General features: G+C 34.3%; 1 protein-coding gene across 1 annotated transcript in view; it reads right to left on the bottom strand.

Moving 5' to 3' along the window:
* LOC150109882 (uncharacterized) overlaps positions 1–22400 on the bottom strand; it is a 75135-nt gene that overhangs the window by 16342 nt on the left and 36393 nt on the right. The window contains exons 3-7 of the mRNA XM_090415650.1: positions 20027–20223; positions 19808–19923; positions 12749–12858; positions 8381–8459; positions 3151–3304 (exon numbers count right to left, since the gene is read on the bottom strand). Of these exons, the coding sequence (XP_090271776.1) occupies positions 3151–3304; positions 8381–8459; positions 12749–12858; positions 19808–19923; positions 20027–20223 (656 nt within the window). The remainder of the gene's footprint in view (positions 1–3150; positions 3305–8380; positions 8460–12748; positions 12859–19807; positions 19924–20026; positions 20224–22400) is intronic.

The following is a 22400-nucleotide window of genomic DNA, read 5'->3' as shown; positions in this document are numbered from 1 at the left end:
GTCACTTGAGACTCGCCAAATTTCTTTTTCCAAATCACCGATCTCACCCAGAGATGGGTGATATATTGATATACAGGGTGTTCGGGATAAATTTGACATATTTATAATTAATCATATTTTTCCGTAAGTTACATGTATTAACACACACTTCTCTTCATTTAAAAGTTTGGACCCTTCTTCATTCATATACAAGATGTCAGAAAGGATGGATAGCTGGAACCCATCTGAATCATGGAAGAGAATAACTTGTATCATGATGATTCGTGCCCGCCATCAAAATAAGGATATTACGACTGCTGCCCAATGCTCCCTGAATACAGTAAAAACAATCAGGCATGAACTAGAGACTTGCAATGGTGACTACGAGGATGTAGCAAGAAGAAAGATCCCTAGCAGACGATCTGATTGCGTTCGTACAGCAGAATTCCTCGCAAATCTGCAGGAACAGGTGTTGAAGAACCCTGGCATTGGAATTCGGGCTTTGTTCGTGGAGTTGCTAACTGTAGTCAAGCCCTGGATAACAAGGGTAGCCAATGGTAGGCCGTATGTATGGCAGCAGGATTCGGCCCCTTGCCACACCTCTGGGAAAAGTCAAAAATGGTTGTCTGAAAATTTCTACGACTTCACCAGTCCAAATGTTTGGCCTCCAAACTCCCCAGACCTTAACCCCATGGATTATTTTGTATGCGGCGCAGTTGAAAAAGACACCAATCGCACTTCCAGTAATACAAAAGCCCAGTTAATGGATAAAATTAAAACAGTTTTTGCGGCCCTTCCCAGGGAGACTGTAGCATCAGCTTGTTCGAGGTTCCGAAGCAGAATTGAAGCTGTGATCGATGCTAATGGTGGTTATTTTGAGTAAATCTTGTTGATAGTATTGTAATTAACTCTGCCTGTAATGTTTTTTTGTCAATTCATTAAATTTAATAGATACAAAGAAGATTTTCTTTTTCCTTACGAAACTGTCAAATTTATCCCGAACACCCTGTATGAGAGCAGATCTCCTGTTGATCGGCAGCGATGGAATCCGTACTGGTGGAATTAAGCGATGGAATCCGCTTAATAGCTGGGTTCCTTCGAGATAGTGTAGGAGTTGAGAATTGATGATTTTCTCCATCGCTTTAGATAGGACTGAGGTGAGTGAGATTAGTGAGTGAGGTGATAGATTGATTAGTAATCTGAGGTACACATGATACAGTACTCCTTTGTAATGACAAGAAAGAACTAGAGAAAATTCTTGATAAAGTTAACAAGATCAGGTAAACACAGGGCTTCAGATCAATCCAAGTAAGACGGAGATTATGATTCTCAAAGGAAATACAGACGGGAAGTGCCTGCGAAAAGTGTACCTTAATAAAGAAAGAATGCGGGGGAGTCAGCAAGTTCGAGTACCTGGCATACATTATTAATGTGAATAAATACTGTTCAAAAGATGCGAGAAGAATAGTATGCATGGCTAAAACAACAGTCAGAGATATCTAAAATCTGGATGGATGGATCTACCTTCGCAAGAACAAAGTTAAGGATTTTGGATGCTGCTGTTTTTCTAACAGAGATCACTGGATTTCAATGTGAGATTTGGAATCTAAAGAAGTCTGATAGGAAAAGGATAGCTGCTTATGAAATATGGTGTTATAGAAGGCTGTTGAGGATATCATATACTGAAGGGTGGACAAGCATTTAAAAGTAATTTAAATTACTTCTTAAAAAATTACTTTTTAAAAATCCTAAAAAATTATGAGAGGTGTATATTTTATATACATCGCACTGTGCGCGTTTTAGTTTTAATTTGACCTCATTATTTTGTGTGTGTTTGAATTTATGTGCTTTAGTTCTTCGTTATCTAATCTGTTAATTAGGATTTGTGAATAAATTTACTCATGAAAATTTACTATGGAACTCAAACTAATTCAGACAATAATATATAGTGTTAGGTACGACGATGGCAGTGGTTGTCTACTGTAGTCTCTCGGGATGTTGATTAAAATTACTGATAGTCTTAAGGCAACTATCCGTGATTGGCTAACGGTGAGGAGCGGCTGCCCTCCAATTTCCAAGAGGTTAGTTAGCTAAATGGCCTAGCCTACTCCATTTGGGAAATAAAGAAGTTAACACATTTATAATATACCAACGATGCTCTGTTGCTATCCTCAAAATCCTGCACACTTACAATTCTCCTTTGACAAAGATGCACTGCCCTTCTATTCAAAGCTCCAAGAAAGTGTATAACTAGTTCCGTTAATGCTGAATGATCAAGTTAATCGCAAGCGGGACAAAAATAACAGAAAACACCTTTATGTAAATGTCGGCCTGGCCTGTCTCTCACAAATAAAAATATTCTTCTTTACCTTTCCTTATTTATCTGCATTATCGGATCTTTCTCTCTCTCTCTCTCTCTCTCTTTCTCTCTTCAGACTAACATTTATCTCCGCCCATTTTCTAAACACAAACACATCGCATCTCTAGCTATTTTATCTTCCAATACACTTACAGTACTGTTCTCACTTGGATGGTGCCATACGATCTTCCCTGAGCATTGTGTATTCTGCACGGAAGGAAGCATTTAAACTAATCACTTATTTCTTACTGACACACATTCCATCTCATTATTAAAATGGTGGTCTTTTCTACCTTATCTTTTTAATGTATGTTCCTGGCTTGTTAGTGCAGATAAGGGAGCATCATTGGTCAGAGGTTGTAAACGTACACATAACGTTTTAGCTAACTAATTGTCGTATATCACATATGAATCAACTTCAAGCGTGAAATTGACATGATGTAGAACGACAACCAGATAAAGCATCCACCAGTCCTGTTTTGTATTTAATTTATAATATTCAATAAGTATACCATGAAATACTTCCTATTAAAAAAGATTGTCTAGCAATTTCCATGTATGCATTTGAAAGGCGTTTTGATATTTAAGAATATTTTTTTATTCATTCCGCTGTTCTGCTAGAATGACTTTCCAAAACACACAAGTTTCGTGTAAGCGAAAAAACTATTTGAATCATTCATTTTTGGAATAAATTGCACTAAAATCATCTTATTGATTTCTTTTTCTTATAACGTACATTTTTAATTAAAAGTATTTTTTCCCCTTTTCTTTTTATACACAACCAACACGAAATAAAAACATCTATCACTCACCTGATCGCAGCCTCCCCCACGGCAGAGAACGATGTCACATTGTACATGAACTCTGTTGCTTTCTGGAAATTTAAACATAGATGACAGAGTGGCGTCGGCAGCATGGAGTGTCTCGTTGTACCTGAATTGACTAAGAAAGCTGGTCTGGGGACATCTGTAGATAATGCATGACATAATTTATTAGTTTTAAAAAATAACTAATGAATTCATTCTAATGTTTAATAGTTAAATATTTATATTCAGCAGGGGGAACAGATATCATGCTAAACCACCAACAGTTTTTTATTGTTCTTTTTTTCACTTGATTAGTTTGAAATAAAAAAAAACAACAGGTAATGGTTTTATAAAAATAAATAAATAAAAATAACAGATTTTATATGAGAACTACACCGTGTACTTTTTTAAAATTCAAAACTCCCGTGTATTGTCCTTGATGCAGGGCTTCCAGTTTGGTCCACATTGCATAGCGCTTACAGATCGAAAAATGTTTCCAAAATTGACCAAACCATTTTAAGTCTTATTGGATTATCTGTTGACGTAATCTGAAATGGAGAAGGAAGCGATGCTCTAGTTCTGAATAATCTTCTAATCCACTTTTTCTGATGTCTCTTTTCTCTGTTTTCGTAATTAATTTTGATATTTTCTAGCGGACATTATCTAAAATTTTCACAAATATATTCATCAATATACTACCAGATTTTGCTTATTAATTGTTCTTTTGATCGTGAGACTTCTGCTGGCTACACAATATATTTGCAAGATTATTATGACATTTATCTTTTAATCTTCATCGAGCATACGGTATGAATGCTTATAGATACTGAAAACTTGTATCTGCTTGGGAAATTATGTATCTGTTTGAAATTCGGTTGTTTTGCTTTTTATGGCATAATTAATCCAAAGTGGAAGAAATTTTGTTTTAATGTTAGAATGATTTTTCACTTAAAAAAAAAAAAAATCGTCTCTTCATTCCACATGTTCCAACTGCATTGTAAGTTATCAATGCACCTAATCTTTCACTCAATAACTCATCATCTGAAAACGCCACCTCAGAGATGTTTTAGTCTCCTAAATCTAAAATTTCTGGTTCACCTTACGCAATCTTTAATGATGTCTAAATAACAAGTATTGAGATAATATTACCATATCTCCTGCTTAATATGGTTTCAAATTCTTTTGAAACTATATGTCATATGCTAATATAATTTTAGCACGTATTGGTTAGCGCTCCGAATCAAAAGAATTATTTATCTGATTCCTCTTTAAACTTTCCAGTTCTGCTATTACCCAATCAAGAACATTTTCCAAGTCAAAAAAGATAGACAAAAATCGTTTCCATATTTTCTTATTTCTTGATAATTTTCCAAAGAGTGAAGATTAGATTTTGAATATTTCTTTATGCTTTGATTCCACATCGTGTAATTTCTAATTACTGCTCTACAGGTTATCATAAATTCTTACTTCTGCCTACTGTCATATCATACTACGGTAAGTAAGTAAGAATTTTACTTACTTATTTGCCAGTCATCATAAATTGCGTAGGAAATTTTTCTTGGAATACTAAGAAATGAAATTTTCCTTGCTTATAGTACTCACGAGTATCATTGACTTTTTTATAGGTATGATAAACAAAGTATCTCACCTCTCAGTCAACCTGTCAAGTGCCATTTTCCTATAAAAATGAGCATGAATTCACATGGAGAGCAGACGCAAAAAGAAAAAAAAAAAGTCGTATTGACTGCGTTATTGTTGAAAATGATATGTTTATTACGGTTTAGGATAATACAAGAATGCTTCCGTTTTACAAAGAATGTAAAACGGGAAGCGGTCGCAATTTGTGTTTGAGGAATAAAGATTTATATCATAGTGAAAGGAAAGATGTGGACGAAAGTTTTAAAAGAATTAAAGTTCAAAAATTTTCGGAGGTGAACTGTAGACTCAAATATGCAAATATTATGGGGGGGGTCAAAGAGTCTGAAAATAAGTGCACGGCTTTGGAGGCATGGAGACTATCATGGTTCAGCAAAGAATGAATTATGAAGTCGTTTGCAAATATAGAAAAATCAAAACTTTATGGAGCACTCAAGAAATTAAACGGGCCAGAAAAAATCATATCAAACTTACCATCTTACCGGTGTAACAATGTAAGAATGTAACAATAGCACAAAAGTTCTTGGCAAGTAAGTCATAACATGCACATTAGAATAGCAAAATATAAGAAAGAGAAACAGCGCGGGTAAAAGTAGCTAAATAAAAGCCAACAGAAGACTTTGATGAGAATACAGTAGATACATACCAGGAAAATGGCAAAATGTTCTGGGGATTATTGAAAAAGAAATTAGAAATAATAATGGTAAGATAAAAAAAACTGAAGATCAAGATATTTTGAATGTCTGAAAAATGAAATAAGCAGTTTTTATTTTATTCGTGTGGGGTTTCCCCCGTTTCTCGACCGCCCCTTAGGACTGGTTGAACCCTCCTTAATGAGGGATTAAGTACTGTATCCTATGATTGTAGCCTGTGTGTTCACGGGGACGGTTTGCCTGCTTGCGGGATGAAAACCCCAGGTAAACTGGTGGGAAAATCCCTGCAGTCCACGCCCAAGACCGGCTAACTTGGCTATGGAAGATCCCTAAGCTCCTCCCGTCGTCGACGGGAATCGAACCTAGGACACTCCTTCCCCAGGCATATGGTTGCGAAGCGCAAAGCCACTAGGCTAACCGCGCGCGGACAAACAAGCAGTGAAGAACAATAATAGAAAACATTCAATAGAAATTTAATCAGGAATATATATCAATACTTTAGTATATATATCAATATAAAAAGACAAAGGAAACCTGAAATGTGGAAAGGCAGCTGGAGTAAACAATATACAACCAGTAAACAATGTTCAAAAGACAGAAATACTGAAATATAAAGTTATAAGTCGTCACACTTCTGACTCGGCAAATTCTGCAATGATTTTTACACTGATAATTCATGTGAGACTATGAATTGATCATTCATGTGAATAAATCTGCTCAGTGTTTCAAGATTTATGTGATCACATTTGAAGGATGGCTGAAAAAAACTGTGGAAAAGGAACTGGGAAAAACAAGTTAGTTCAGGCCAATTAAGGGTTGTCGGGATTAGATTTTCACTTTAAGACAAATAATCCAAAATCATATGAATATAAAAACAGTCTGTGTGTTTAGGTTTTGAAAATCTTTTAAAAGTGATAGAAATATGTGAACATTGGATGTTATGAGGAGCAATCATAGCCTTTGATTAAGTTTTAAGTCACGTTAGAATTGAAGGATATAAAGGAGTATTGTCTGATGTAAAATTATGAGTAAAACAAGAATGTACATTATCTTTGCGACTATTATCTGCATGGGTCCCATTAAGAAAGAAATGCATTAAAAGTAATTGTATTAAATCTGATATCAAAATCGGAGATATTAAATTCAGCTCTTTATTTGTACAACCAGAGTTATACTCATAAATAAATCCACTTCCAGTCTTTAGAACTTTGTAATTAAACCGAATAACAGCTGTAACAAATCTAGTATGAAAATCAACAAATAAAAAAGACAAAAACTATTAAAATGGAAAACGTTAACTGTTTTCTCAATGGATAAGCTACAGCATGAGTAAGGATATTTCTGCTATTTAGGCACAATGAAATAAAAGAAAAATTACTCAAAACAGTATACTTGTATACAAGATAGTGTTCAATCCTATTTTAATTTATGGATTCGAGGGTTGGGCTAGGAATAAAGCAGTTAATCAAAGATCAGAAGATGAAAACATGAAAGTGTTGAGGAGCGAACAGATGGCATTAGTGGCAGAATCGTATTAAATAGGAAGATACCAGAAACTTAATATTGTTTGCATTCAGGAATGTGTGAGTACAGCCAGTCTAAGGTAATAATGTTTCTCATTCTCATAATCTTTTCTTTCTCATTCTGTTTCTCATTGAAACAGAATGAGAAAGAAAAGATTAATAATGCGAGTGTTTTGTACTAGGGCGGCAAGAAAAACAAAACAAAACAGAGGAAGACCAAGATGTATGAAACGATTCACTTCGAGGGAACTTAATGGGTCTGACAATATTGGAATTATAAGATACAGTAATTTGGAAGAAGCTCGTTGAAGGAAACTAATAATGATGTAAACTTAATCATACAGTACCATCATAGTATCCTGTACACGTCTTGAGGATTCATAGCAGGAATTTGATTATGATGATGATGAATACTTCCTAGCTTACTTCATATTCATTATTTCCAAGATCTTCAAGCATGTCAATCACCAATTCAAAATTTTACCCACTTTCGTATAAACTCATCCCCCACTTTGGTTGATATGACGGGGTGCTTATTGACTTTCACCCAAGTTTTATACTGCCTGTACTTTCTAAACTCATCATCATAATATAGGACTATGATAATATTAAATGAAAAGTTTATGTCACTACCAACTTGCAATCAAGTTTTCCGCCAAATTAATCTGTCACTTATCAAGACTCCAATATCTTTTGACTCTTATATTTCGGTCTTCTAAGATACTTCATCTCATTCAGTCTAAATATCTTAAATGTTCCCTATTGACTGATAGTCTTATCATTTCTTCTTTTAAGTGTTTGAACACAGTATTTTCCTTATCGTTTCATGATGTTTATTTTTAAACGAAATGCTGGCTTTTTGTTTAATTAAATTTTAATTGACATTCTTCCCTCATATTTTAGGACTTATAAAGTTGCTTCGGATTTTCTTTTCTTTTCTTAAAAGGTCCATATTTTCTCATGGTTTTCCTTTGGCTGTTTTAACTGGTAGAGCCAAAATGTTAAAGCTTTAGAATAAATCTAGTAGACTGTACGTGCTTCACAAAATACTCCTACAAACGATTGTTTTATTAATATACATAAGAGAGAGAGAGAGAGAGGTTGTTGATAACTTTATATTGAATCTCCTGTCTTACGAAAAATATCTGTCTTACCTGCAGGTGTAAAGCAGGTTGCATTATTTAACATACACGCATACAAGTACCTCATTTCTAATACGTAATAATACTCAATAGGTTTAATTATAGTCGATATATGTCACATCAGTTATATGCAATTATGTTCATTAGAGGTCTATTAAAAGTGCATGGAATAGGGACACCAATAAACAAATAAAGATATTTATTGTTCTACACACACATACACATTTCATTAGTGCCAACAAGTTACCTTCGTGATACTCACCCATTGGAGTCAATGAGATGGACTTCCTTGTTGTTGGGAGCAAAACTAAGACATGATTTTACTTTTAGTCGGTGGATATCTGCCAGACAAAGAAAATTTAAAGTTAATTACTGAGTTGAATGTACAAAATATATTAGCAAAATTTAGGTTTGTGTTTAGCGCATGTAAATTATTTGGGCGTTTCACTGGCTACTTGTTAGCTTTATATTGAATCTCCTGTAAGGTTATTCACTAAATCTAAATACATTAAATCTACTTGTAAAGTTATTCACTTACATGATTAATTATACATCATGTGAGTAACAGCAAATAAACATTTTTTATATAATTTGATGCGTTAATGTCCGATCTGATTCATTCATCACACCATTTATTGGAACATGGGTACTGTCTAAATTCTCAATTTTTTTTAGTAAAATCAGTTAGTACAAGTCGACGTTATTATCATAGTAGGGTGCTTCCCTAGCCCACGGTAACCTTCGGATTGTAGATTAGCTTGTGGATGACCATCGCATCTAAACTGACTGTTTATTATTATTATTATTACATAACATTAATACCGATACCGAATATCTTTAAATTACAGTGTTTAATAATTCTCTTCTTAAGTGCTTATTTTAATTATGTATTTCGACATATTAATGCGTAACAGTTGTCAACTGATGCTTGAATAGTTCGTAATTGGCCATAGTATCTACGCTGACTGCTTCTTAATTAGAACCCTGATTTTAGTTATAATTTAAAAGCAGTCAGCGTAGATGCTATGGCTGATTCATAAAGTACACAACCCGAACTCCATCTGCAAAAATAAATAAGTGCAATAAAATTTTTAAAATAGAGAATGTAACAACCGTAAGAAGAAAATAAAATTTTTGATCGCTTGGTGATGCATGGGGGGGGGGGGGCACTCTTCGTTGGACGCGCTTACCTTATATGATTATTTTTAAATAGTCTGTGAAAAAAACAAACACACAATAGTTTTATAATAGCATTATTAAAACACGTTATTTTCATCTGTACATTTTATGTAGCACATAAAATGTGCTACATATTCGATAATTAAGTAGTTAGAGCTTCATTCAGCAAGTGAGACAGTTTCGGTTAAACTGCAGTTTGATTTGGCTGACGTGGCCAATAATATTTATTATTGGCCACGTCAGCTCGTTAGGATTTATCACACTGGCAGAAATTAGACAGGCAGCTTTTTCTTTTCTTTTCTTTTCTTTTTTTTTCTTTTTGTCTGTTTGTATTTTTTTATCCTGTTGCTAGTTACTAACTGGAAGATGGTATATGACGACGATGGCTAAACAGAAAGTAATAAAACAAGATAATAACGGGGAAATAATTGCAGAATAGAAATGCCAAGACGTGTTGAAAGTATTTGCCATTTTTGCTTCTATCGTTGAAAGGAGTGTGGCAAATAAAGCGATAGGAAGTACTCAATTGTTCACCATGGGTGTGAGACTCAGTCTCATAATAACGAGCCTGAGTCTCACGAGAGTGACAGAGGTGAGTGACAAGTTAATAATATGGAGACTCACTAATAAGAGAAGTTGAAAAAAAGTTATGCAAAGAAGACAGATGGGGCAGGACTAGGATATGTCTACCAAGAGCAAGACTAAAAATATAATAGATAAACTGTTTCCTTGTGAGATACAAAGGGAAATGACTATCCATCTATGTTGACAAAACATTACTTACATAAAAAAAAAAAAAAAAATACGCGTCACTTGGATAGAAATGATAAACTCATTAAGAAGAATACAAATCTGGGTTTGGCCACCCAGCATTATAAAATAAAATAGTCATATTCATCGTAGGGGAATGGAGACCACTTACTTATGTTTGTAGGCGGGATTGAGATTAATTAAGATTCTATACGGAAAAATTACACTTAATAATTTTTATTCCTTTACTGAATCTGTGTAGTGTCGTATTAAACTAATAATTCAACCTTAAGGGCCAAAATTTGTTTCATAGCGAGCAACAAACTCGTTAAGGAACTATCCGACGTGGCTAACCAGGACCATTTAAAGTCAATGAGTACAAATATTGTACTTGTTAAGCTACAAGTGCGAGAGAAATACGTAAAGAATTTAATCTTTCCAAGAAAAATTACTAGGTCTTAAGGAATCTCGTATATGATGAACTATTTAGAACTGAGAACTTCATAATAGTAACAAACAATAGTTTAAAAAAAACATAAATTAAAAAAACATCTTGCTCCTTCAATAAAATATTATTTTGAATTGCGCTGTTGCTCACTTAATGTGAACAATGAAGTTCAACGTTTCATCCAGTTGTGCTGTCTCCAGGCTTTACTAAATGTCGCCTTGTCCTCCTGATATCAAAATGTAACACAACCTCATTACGTGATGAAATGTAACCTTGAGAGATGTCTCTTAATGTTTATGATTCCCTTGTGTCTGGATGGGCTGCATTCATAAAGTAGGATAAGACCGCATTTTAGAACTGGTGTTATGTAAGAATAGCGCAGGTCTGACGCCTTTTTAATACAAATCGCCCGATTACCCACTTTTCATGTTTTCCCAGTAGAATTTTTACGATCCTATATTCAAAAGACATCATTAGTGGCATGTCCGCAAGAGCAATAGGACGACAAATGGTTGGGCGTCTTTCTCATTTTAGGAAGGCCACAAAACAAAACAAAACAAAAATGTTATCTAAGGAGTATAGAATAGAATAAGAATTTCTGTTGGATGCTATTTGGTTAGTTTACTTAGTAGTTATTTCAGGCTTTTCGGCCATCCGATATACTAAAATAAATAATAATAATAAACTAAAAAATTCTTGATAGAATTAACGAAACTTAATTTTATTCCAGTTTTGAGATAAATTAGTCAAAAAGGCAATCGACGTGGAACTTTTATTTCAACGAGCAAACCCTCTACTTTGGGGGAAGGGAAAAAAAAATAAAGGAGTGTCATCCACACTTTGAATTGAAAGTAAAATAACCAATCTTGCAAATGCAACTGAAGTTGTTCTTCAGGTATGTACTCGTACTTTCTACTGAAACTAGATTGGGTTTCAATAAGTCAACTAAGGTCAAGAAGCGTCAAAGAGTTACATTAATCAAGAAGAAAAACTGGAAAAAGAGGAAAACCTTTACAAACGAATTGTTAAATTTGTTTGTAAAGGATAAGAAAACCGTCACATCCACGAGATTCGAATTCGAGCGCAGGTAACGCGCTGCAGTAATTCATAGTTATTTCTCAAAAGCTGATCGAGCAGTTTAATATAGAATGGAAATAGAACAAGAATCCCATGCTAGATTTAATTACTATTTTAAATAATATTTTTATTTAATACTATTATTCAAAGTTTATATAATATAAATGAATTTATTTAAATAATCGTATTAAGTCTTTATTTAATTAAAGTCTTTTTTAGAATTATCTGCCGTTTTATAATTATTTTACCAATTTAAAGACAATAATAATTTTCTTCAGTTTAATTTATATATCGCTTGATAGAGTTCTGTATGTAGCGGTTGGTTTCCACAGGAATGTGGATAAGGAAACCAACCGCTATTGTTAATTAGCGCTGCCGATTTTCTCAATTGGTGTACAAATAAATATGTCTGTATGTATCATTTTAACATTATACTTCCTTAAAACTTTATAAGTTCCTGTCGTGCTTATCAAGTTTATGGAAGCTCCATAAACTTTGATTTCTAAGAGAATAGGCATTAAGAAATACTTGCAAAGCAATCGAACCGATTCAGAAAAGAATTAGGCGCACTTATAAGCAATTATAAGGCAGGAAACCTCTTATTATTTAGTTCATCGGGCAGTAACATTGTTGGCCTTTCTGGTGAGTATAATTTGTATTTTTAAGTGCACCCTAGTTATCGTGTAAACAGCCGCAATGGCATGTTGATAAAGTACTCCTTTCTTGTCTCTAAATCATTTACTGTTAATTGGTCAACGAAAGGTAACAGGTAGAGTGACGTTAGTTAAAGAGTTTTTCCTTAGAAATGATTAAGTAGCGTTGATGATATTACGAACAAATGGATAAATAAGATTGGGGTAATGTTTCCAAGAGGAAATACGTTGTCAATAAATAATTAACTACTATTATTTACATAATGGTTATTTATCCGTCTTCGGCACGGGATCCACCTTGGTTTGCACTACTTAAAAGACACGAACTCAGCACACGAGTCCATATAATAATTTGTATTATTTTCACAAATTTTATATTTTGTTTGCTTCCTTTTCTAGTTCTTCCCCCCCCCACCTCCTCTTTTTTTTTCCCAATAAATATTTATGGTTTTCATCGCTCTGTTATATTTTTTGTTGAGCTCCAAAAGATTATGATAAGTAATAAGTAAGAAGTCATACTTACTGTCGGGCCTGCTCATGGCTACCCTTAAGAGGTATTCATGACCGTAGACTAGTTCATTTACCCTCTTGTCGTCTTGGACGAAGTACAGGGAGACTCGAGACACTTCGTTCCTAAAATAATAATAATAATAAAAAAAAAATTAGACATAAACATGGTATTTTCGTGTGTGTGTGTGTGTGTGTGTGTGTGTGTGTGTGTGTGTGTGTGTGTGTGTGTGTGTGTGTGTCGATCTTCTCTCTTTTTTTTAGTGTCTTTCTTCTTTGGCATATTCCTGTAATGACCGATAGCTACTGAATATTAATCCATTTCTAGTAGACGCTGTCAAGAGACCACACCGAAAATTATTATTAATGATACTGACGACGAGAAAAACGAACCGAATATGTTAAACAAATAAGAGAGGAAAACGGGTTAAAAATAAATTTCTTGGTTGAATATTTCGTCTCGTTGCAATCAAAGAACGTTAACCTCACATCTTACAAAAATTTTAAAACACTTGTTTTTCCTGATTTTAGTTTGCGCATGCGCACACAGCAAAGTAGTTACTGCCATACATCTAAAGAAAAAAGAAAAGTAAAGAGCAATTCTACTATATTAATGGCATCTTTTAAAAAGTGATTGAACTTAAACCCCCTTTTTATACATGACATAATGAGAAAATACTTTGTACACTGAAAGCTAATTAGAATTTTTCTTTTGTCTTATCAATATGTTCCAAAAATTTCCTGCTGTCTTCGCGTAAGGAGGAGGGAGGGAGTGAATAACTCAATTAACACAGCCTCCAAACCATATAATGTGTTAGGAACCTCCACTGTGTCATTTTACCTCCTACCAAGAGCAACATTGTAACAAAATTCAGACACGAGATTTCAATAATGTATTAAGTGCGTTCAGAATTTAAATGAATCAGGTTGCAATCATTTTTATCGCATGTTCTTAATTTTACCTGTGAACCTGATTTATGCACAAAGGCATATGCTCTGTTTTCTGAACTAAACGTAAAGAGAAATAGCAGAAAAATTACTATAGACATACTTTAATATGAAATATGTCTATAGTAAAAAATCTTTTTTTTTTTCAAACCAGTTCCTTCGTAGCCGGATTTGCATTTATAATATGTTCCGTTTCGTTTAGTTTTAATTACGATCAGAGATATAATTTGTTAGCCTCAATGTATACACAATCAACTTCTGTTAATTGGGTGTTCCGCAAGCGAAAAACCACTTTTCTTGAAACAGAAAAATCTGATAGCTCCGTATGAGGCGGGTTAACTCACTATCAGTTGAAAAGTCCTTGGATGGAATTCAAATTCATATATTTCAAATCAAATGTCATTAAATAATGATTAGTTACTGTGCAGTGCACAAAGTGCATCTCTTAATACACTTCCACCGCCATGATTTACAAATGGAATAATGTAGTCTTCGTAGCGTCGCAGTCCTTAGATCCAGTGGATAAAATAGTCTTTGCAAGATTCTCTCTCTCTCTCTCTCTCTCTCTCTCACACACACACACACACACGTGTGAGCTCGTACACAGCATACTGAACCAGAAATCATAATCATAAGATTGAAAACCTAGACCAATATTTCTCAAAATATAATCATTGGTTATAGCAAGTGGATGAGCTATTTGTAATTCCGACCACAAGAAGGCATTTCCCAAAAGCAATAAAGAAGATACAACCTCTCTTTTGAATGAATAACAAACGATTTTTTCTCCCATTATGATCCTGGGTTCACGAATTCTTAGACAAATACATAAAAAAATATAAAATGTATATTTTTTTATTATTGTTTCGAAATTAAACATTGGAATTAAACACTGTAATTAAAATTGTAAATAAAAAGTACTTTATACCACTGTATAGAGTTACACTTGGTTCTTGCATTTGCCACAATATACTTATGCCAGTGTTTCTCAACGTGGGGCGTATGTCCCACAGGGGGGCAATTTGAATATTTGGGGGGGGGGGGGCAATTAGAAAATACACATGCACATATTTATACATATTTATATTATACTTTTTCAGAACTTGGCTGACTATTATGCTAGGGGGGGGGGCATCAAAATCTTTGAGACATTGAGATGGGGCATCAAGATCTTTGAGACGTTGAGGTGGGGCATGATCCAAAAAACGTTGAGAAACATTGACTTATGCGAATGATTGGGTGCCTTTCTGTCCTTTAACGTGTGAACTCAAATCATACCATTACACCGACCCATCGCTACTTAGGTTCAAGGTACTTTCTTCAAAAGAACATTTTGTAAGCGTTATGAACCTTTCTTGTTTCTTGGATTTAATCATAAAAAACAAAGTCGGATACCTGTTGTATCTCTCGTGGTAACTTCCCTGAAAATCAAAATTAAAATCGAAGTCTTGCAACTTCGATTTTGATTACCGATTATGGAAACTTTTTCAGCGTCGATCATAGAATACCGAGTACACAAAAAGTGTTAGGAGTAGAAATATAACATCTCGTCTAGCATGTGCAAAAAAATGCACTCCGCCATTGTTGGTGATAAAAGATGGAGTCAGGCTGCATACCGATAAAAATAAATAAATTAATTAATTAATTTAAAAAAGAGGAAAGGGGAGAATGGATGCAATACCATTTCCCTTTGTGAACTGCTATTCTATGTAATTCCTTAATTCCTTTTGAGAAATTAACACGGATTAGATCTACGTTTTATTATTATTATTATTATTTTATTTGCACACCACGGCGCTTGGCAGCACGAAGGAAGACTTGGTTTCGAGTCTAGTCGGCGACTAGAGGAAATTTTTCTAAGCCTTTTTTTCGACCGGTTCCCGAGTTAGTCGATCTCTGGCACGGGCAAGCGGGTTTTTCGCCCCGTAAACTCAAGAAAATCGACCGTAGAACCCACATTATTTCAGACATTAAATATATGGTGTTAGGGTTAGGGACCACGAGATGGCGGCACATTTGAGCCGTCTCTCTTCACTGTGTACCGCTTAATTAGTGATAGCCTTGGGCCATCTATCTCTGATTGGTACCAGTTGAGATTGAACTGCCCACTCAGTCTCCAAAAGTTAGATAGGGCTAAATGGCCTCGCCTACTCCCGTATACGGGAATAAAAAGGCGTTAGTTGATTTATTTTTTTTTATTTATTTATTTTTTTTTTAATAAGACTTACTTAAATGTATGTATGTATATTTGTCTGGCCATAAAGTATAGTGCTGTTTTCATATAATGTACTCCCTTAAGACGCGAATTTTCAGTTCAAAAAGCATGATCTCCTACAGAACACCGACGAGTACATAATAAATGCCAGTTAGGAACATCGCTTCTCAGCTAGCACGCAACAGGAATGCTCTCAACATCGACAATGGAGACTGCCTGTCTTTTTTTTTTTTTTTTCAAAAAAAAAGCGCTAAAAAGTATCGTTTTTTGGAGAATCAAAAGTATTAGACATTTATGCTATTTCTGAATAATGTCAGTCGTTCTTTCTAATTTTTTCCCCTTTCTTTAGAATGCACACACTGTCTATGTTCCACTCGAGTATTCAATAAGCAGCTGCTTTCATTCCTAATAAAGCGTGAAATAGCCGCCCTGGTTGGAATGGACAATTTTCCCTTCGAGATCAGGTCGTTCTATTCATCTCCCACCTGACTGTCAGGGTCGTTGTGACGCACGTGCGCGTGGGCAGCATTGATGGTAAGTAAGCAAGCCAAACTCGACCAACTGGATTAGGTCGATGTCTTTCCCAAATATGGGGAAAACAAACTAATGCAAACTGCTTCTTATCTTAACAGTTTGAACAACAAGAAGCCACGAGAACCTTCTGCCACTTACTTCTGCCGGCAAATTATTCACGAGAATAATTTGTCGGCATATTCACGAGAAATTATTGGGTAACCATTTCTGAACTACACACCTTTTATGAATTAAATGATTAATAACGCATTAATTTGCCTTTCATGGCAAATCATTAATGTTAATGATATACCGTGAAAGGGGCCTATTAAATCATCAGTTCATGTTTAATTTAAAAGTCCATACTTAACAAAATTGTGGGTAATTTTCTGGACTCAGTTATAATCACACGATGCTTATTGATTGAAAACATCTGTGGTGAAATATGTCTGGTTTTCAAACATTTTAAAGAGGCGTCTCCCTTTTTTCTAAAAAATAATTCTTGCGATTCCCCCCCCCCCACACACACACTTTTCATAAACAATATTGACCTACTTAGCATATATTTTTTTCTAGTATAACTTAAGATGCTCTTACAGTTTTTAGATAGTACATAATTATACTTCAAACCAAACTAAACGTAAAATACCACACAGACATATTTATTTTAAAAATTACAACTTTTAAATTTCTAAGTTATTATATGAAGGACAATAAAAGTATTTAATGGATGCCGGACTTGTTCTTCAGCTCATATTTTTCTTCAAAACATGATTTTGTTACTCGTAATTTTGTGGAATGAACTGTGATGCGAGAGCTCCTTTCACCACAGTTATACTGCATCGAAAAATCAGTTCACATTATTTCAAATATATTCAGAGAATGAAAAAGAGAATGCATCTGCAGAGTAACGGACTGGCAAACGATATACAACCCAGATTTCCAGAATAATTATGCATCGGACAATTTGATACCAATCTTAGACGTTAAATGAAATCAAATTTGGATTATGTGGTCATTACGTTGTATGCATCATCACAATGGTAATTTACCTGGCATTAATGTTAGCATTACATGGAAGTTGCATTACTTTTAATACCATATGGTATTGTATTGTTATATCGAAATGTGAGTGCGGTCAATTATATTTAATTGGCCACACAGATTTTGATAAATTGCTAGCAAATTCCACTGCCTAGAAAGAAAGAAAAAAAATCCGCTAAAACAGTTTATCTTTATCTCTTAAAAGGAGTAGGGAAGGCCATTTAGCCTTAACTTTTGAAGACTAGTGGGCAGCTAATCTTTATCCTTAGCTAGTCACAGAATAGCTGGCCCAAGGCTATCGGTGATTTAACTGCCATCCGTGGAGGAAAGAAGCAGACAACTACTGCCATCTCGCGGTCCATAATCCTAACATATTATATATGAAATAGTGACGTGTCTGAAATGAAATGAAATATCTTTAATATTGCGAGTTCTATAGTCGAATGAATGAAAATTGCGAGTTTCCGCTAAAAAAAAAAAACTGATAGAAATCAGCTAAATTGGCAATTATTTTTCTAAGAAAGGCTTAGAAAAAGTTCTTTAGTCGGTCATTAAAATCGAACTTAGAATGGTCCTTCTTCAGGCTGCCTAACGCTATGGATGCAAATGTCATTTCCACAGGACTACACAGGCTGTCTAGGGGGAAAAAATTCTTTAAAAATGTGTCCAAATAGTGACATTTTTCCCAGTTAGAAACGAAATGACAAATTTAATGGATGGATAAAAAAGAGATAAAACGTGAATTTTTTTCTAATTAAAATCCAAATGTTTAAATATTTAGACTGTGCATCTCCAGATGGGTGTGACAGTATATTTTTAAAATATGAAGTGCACAGTAAGAATTTCTTATTTTTAAATTAAAATGTTATATTAAAATATTTATTAAGATAAAGAGTTCTTATTGTGTTATTTTCAGATAAATATTACAGAAAACAATTCATATTTTTTTAAATTTTTTAAATTTGCAGTATTGTTATTAGAAAGAAAAAAAATCTAAAGAGTAACACTAGTATATTTTGCTTTATTCCTTAAAAAATAATTTGCTGAACAATTTTTAAATAAATTCATTAAATTATCATAAAATTACTTTATCCTAATCACAGAACCGTGAGCCAAAGGTGATATGTCAGTGATGAATTGATAATATAATAATAATAATCGGCAGATTAAGATTATATTACTGTGTAAAAATTTCGTGTGTTCTTTCTGGCTGCATGATAGAAAAACCAAGTTTTAACGGGAAACCCCAGCTCACAAACCTCATATGAGATCAACTAATTCACTTTCAGATGAGAAGCTTCGATAAAGATTCTGAGTCCAAAGAAGGGATTTGAACCGAGGTTTCTCCAACTAATGGACGTCGTTGAAACTAACTGAGCTGTTGATGCAATGCTACAATTGCTTAATTTTTAAATATGTAAGCTACATTTGTTCAAAGTTTACGTGCAAAACAAAGTAGAATTTGTATTTCAATCTTAATAATTTTTAGCATTCTGAAGACATAACGGTGAACTTAATGGCTCTGAGAGATTGAGCACGCCGGTCGTGTTAACGCTGCCATAGAAACAATACAAAAATTGCGAATGTTCATAAAACTAGCAAAAGTGCCAGTTTTATAAACATGTTTTAGACCACTAAATAATCTGTCATGGTCACGGCTATCACAAATATCTGAAACAAATTCAGTGGCAGATCCCTTATCCCAAATCACAGCCAAGAATTATTGCGAAGTTTCAGTTAAATACATTTTGCAGCAGTAAAATAAATAAATAAATAAATAATAATAACTATAATCATTTTATCTAACTTTTGAAACACAATTTGTCTCTTTAGTCGTTTTCCAAGTCTTGTTGGATTAGTCCTGTTAGGTCATTTTGGCACACATGATTATCCTATTTACTTGCTAGCCTAAATGGTAGTAGCAGTAGGTATATTTTGTCAATAGATGGGCGTATTCACGAGGATAGTTTACATGAGGAAAACTATGATATTCTTCAGTATGAGGCTGTTTCATTTTTAATTGAAAAGATCTCATTTAGTAATGACTAAATTACGGAGATTGCCGCTTTTTTGTGTACCACAAATTAAAATATCGAAATAAAATAACTGAATTAAATTACATTAAAAAAATAAAAATTAGAAAACTAGTACTGAACCCTCCCTTCTGAAAAACCATACCACTGCTGCCCGTCTACACGCTAAACGCGCTGTCCAAACAATCTACATTGATTTACAGCATATCGCACCATGCTTTTTTCCTTATTCCTCGTTGTAATAATAATAACAGCATTGATAGTAATAATGATTGTAACGAAAATAATAATAATAATAATAACAATAATAATAATTACATACAAAGCGTTTCGGAATCCAGTTTTTCCGCATGTTAGGAAGAAGTATTTGTCTTCCGATAGTTCAAGATTTGGATGAATTCTAACTGCCAATGCTAGGGACACTTCCCCCGAATTTTTCTATAAGAAATAATTAAAACGGTCAGTGACAGCGATATCATGTCAAGTAAACATAAATTCAAGGTAACAACATACTAATAGAGATATTGTAGTGTAGTTTTACCTTAGGAATTTGAACCCCGCAATATTTTGGATCATCTTTATTGGCTAATAGTTCTACGAGAAGACTGGTATTTCGAGAACCATTGCCATAAGCAACACACGGCTCCTGCCTGTAATCTCGTGGATGTATGACTCCATTGAATGGGTACTGGGTGATGACTACGATGGTCATCTGACCCCTCTCGCACCGATGATTGACTAAAAAAAATAAAAATAAAAAAAATAATAATTGAATGTATAGTAATAAAAATTGTGTTTGTGTGTGTGCGCGCTCGCGCGCGCGCGGCCTCATCAAAAATAAACAAATAAATAAGAATATGTAATTACAGTACAACAATTGCAATAAAATTAAAATCGTTCTTATTTGTGCCTTATTTTGATTCATCTCTAAACTTGTATCATAGGATGCAGCAGAATACGCTTATGGGGGGGGGGGGGGTGAACTTAAAGTCTAGTGCAGTATCATTCCTTTCTTCTTAATCATGTTGAAAAAAGTGTTTGGATATTTAGCTAAAACTAAATACGATTTGTGGCTTATAGAGAGTCCTAAAACAGTTCTATTCACAAAAATATGAAACATGGAAATAGAGAACAAATTATAGGCCTGGATAGATCGAATGCATCTATGGTATCTTTTACTATTAAGGAAGGAGGAGAATCCATGATATCGTAGATATTTCAACAAAAATTGCAGACTGTTCTTACAGACCTGTTTAAAGAAATCTTCATTTTTTTGGACAATTTTTGTAGTATCATATTACTCTGTTTCAGGTTACATTTTTAATTTTCGCAAAAGACAGCAACAGACTGGATTTCAAGTATATATTCGAAGGAAGGGGGAGGGGTACCGATATCTTGAGACCTGTGGTGGAAGGAATAGCTTTCCATGATCTCTCTCTCTCTCTCTCTCTCTCTCTGTCGAAATCATGAGACGACGTGTCTGAACTGTCAAAATTAGAAAGCATCAGTATTAAAGAAATAACTCCTACGTATTCGGATAATTAAAAGGAAGAAATGAAATCTAATAAAAGAAGGATAAAAAAAAAAAAGAGAAATTGTAAAGTTGTTCTACATAAATGATGAGGTGGCTAAAACCATATGGCGTCAGTGTGTTTATTCCCCATCCCCTGTTTTTTTTTTTTTTTTTTTTTTAATGACTGCATTTTTTCTTTATGTGTCAGGAAAAAACTGTTTCACCTTCATCTGAAATTGATCAATTCTGTTTGGTTGGAAAAATCAACAAAATGTTCATCACTTTCTTGGTGTGATTTGAACTCGTATCTTGCTTCTGAGTGTGCACCACCGCGTCATCGAGAAAGAAAAAGGAGGAAAAAGAGAAAGAAATGGGAAAGAGAAAGAAAGATAAAATTAAAGAAAGAAACAAATTTAAAAAAAAAAAAATCAGGACAATCATGAAATGGGTACATTATGCAATAGCATGCTAGTATAGTGACATCATCCATGATCACAACAATTGAACAACCTATTGTAAACGAACTATATTTTGCCTAATTTGGCCATCACAATAGTTTAATGGAACTACTATTAAAGAAAAAATTGAGGTCACCGAGAAAACTTTAGTAGATCGTAAATACTAGTTTCATTAAACACACACACACACACGCACGCACACACACACACACACACACACACACACACACACACACACAGCGGAACTGTTAATATTGTTTCTATGGAGAGACCTAGGTTTGAATGTCATTTGTGGAGCGAAGAACTTTTATAAATGGTTTTTCCAATGAGTGTGAATTAGCCGGTTCGATACAGAGATGGGAGGGATATTCCTTTCAGAGGAGAGGAGTATGGGAACCTGATTTTTTCATTCACGAAACGGAAAAAGTACTCAGGACAACCTGCACTTATAATTATGATACATAATACTGTAAATATTGTTACGCCGGCCATAATTTTAACCAATACTGGTGCCAGTCTTCTTTTTATTATTATTATTAAGAATGGTTCGGTTGTATAACTAAAAATAAATTGTGTGATGTGTGAGAATTTTAATAGGTGCTGACATATTTTGTGAAACGCACCTAAAAAGAGTAAGAAGAAGAAGAAAGAAAATAAAAGAAAAAAAAAATAAGAAGAAAAGAACGAGAAGAAATGGACAAAAAATAAGAGGAGGTGGGGAATAAAATCAAATAAAAAGTTCCATGTGACTCATGCCTGCAAAAACAGCAATCGATCAGTGGCAGCCTCGGCGAGAACTTCTGGAGCAAAAAGCGATCCCAAGAGGGGAGGGAGGGAGCATCACCCGAAGCAAAAAAGTGTCCCTTGAACCATAGAGGTTACTACTTCGAATCCCGTTTCCGGGAAGGTCACCTTGCCCTCATCCTAGCACCACTGACGCACGT

The sequence above is a fragment of the Typopeltis vanoorti genome, chromosome 1 (genome assembly GCF_054136105.1).
Source record: "Typopeltis vanoorti isolate ZY-2024b chromosome 1, IOZ_Tvanoo_1.0, whole genome shotgun sequence".
In the NCBI taxonomy this organism is placed as follows: Eukaryota; Metazoa; Arthropoda; class Arachnida; order Uropygi; family Thelyphonidae; genus Typopeltis; species Typopeltis vanoorti.
This window is presented reverse-complemented; position numbering and strand designations above follow the sequence as displayed.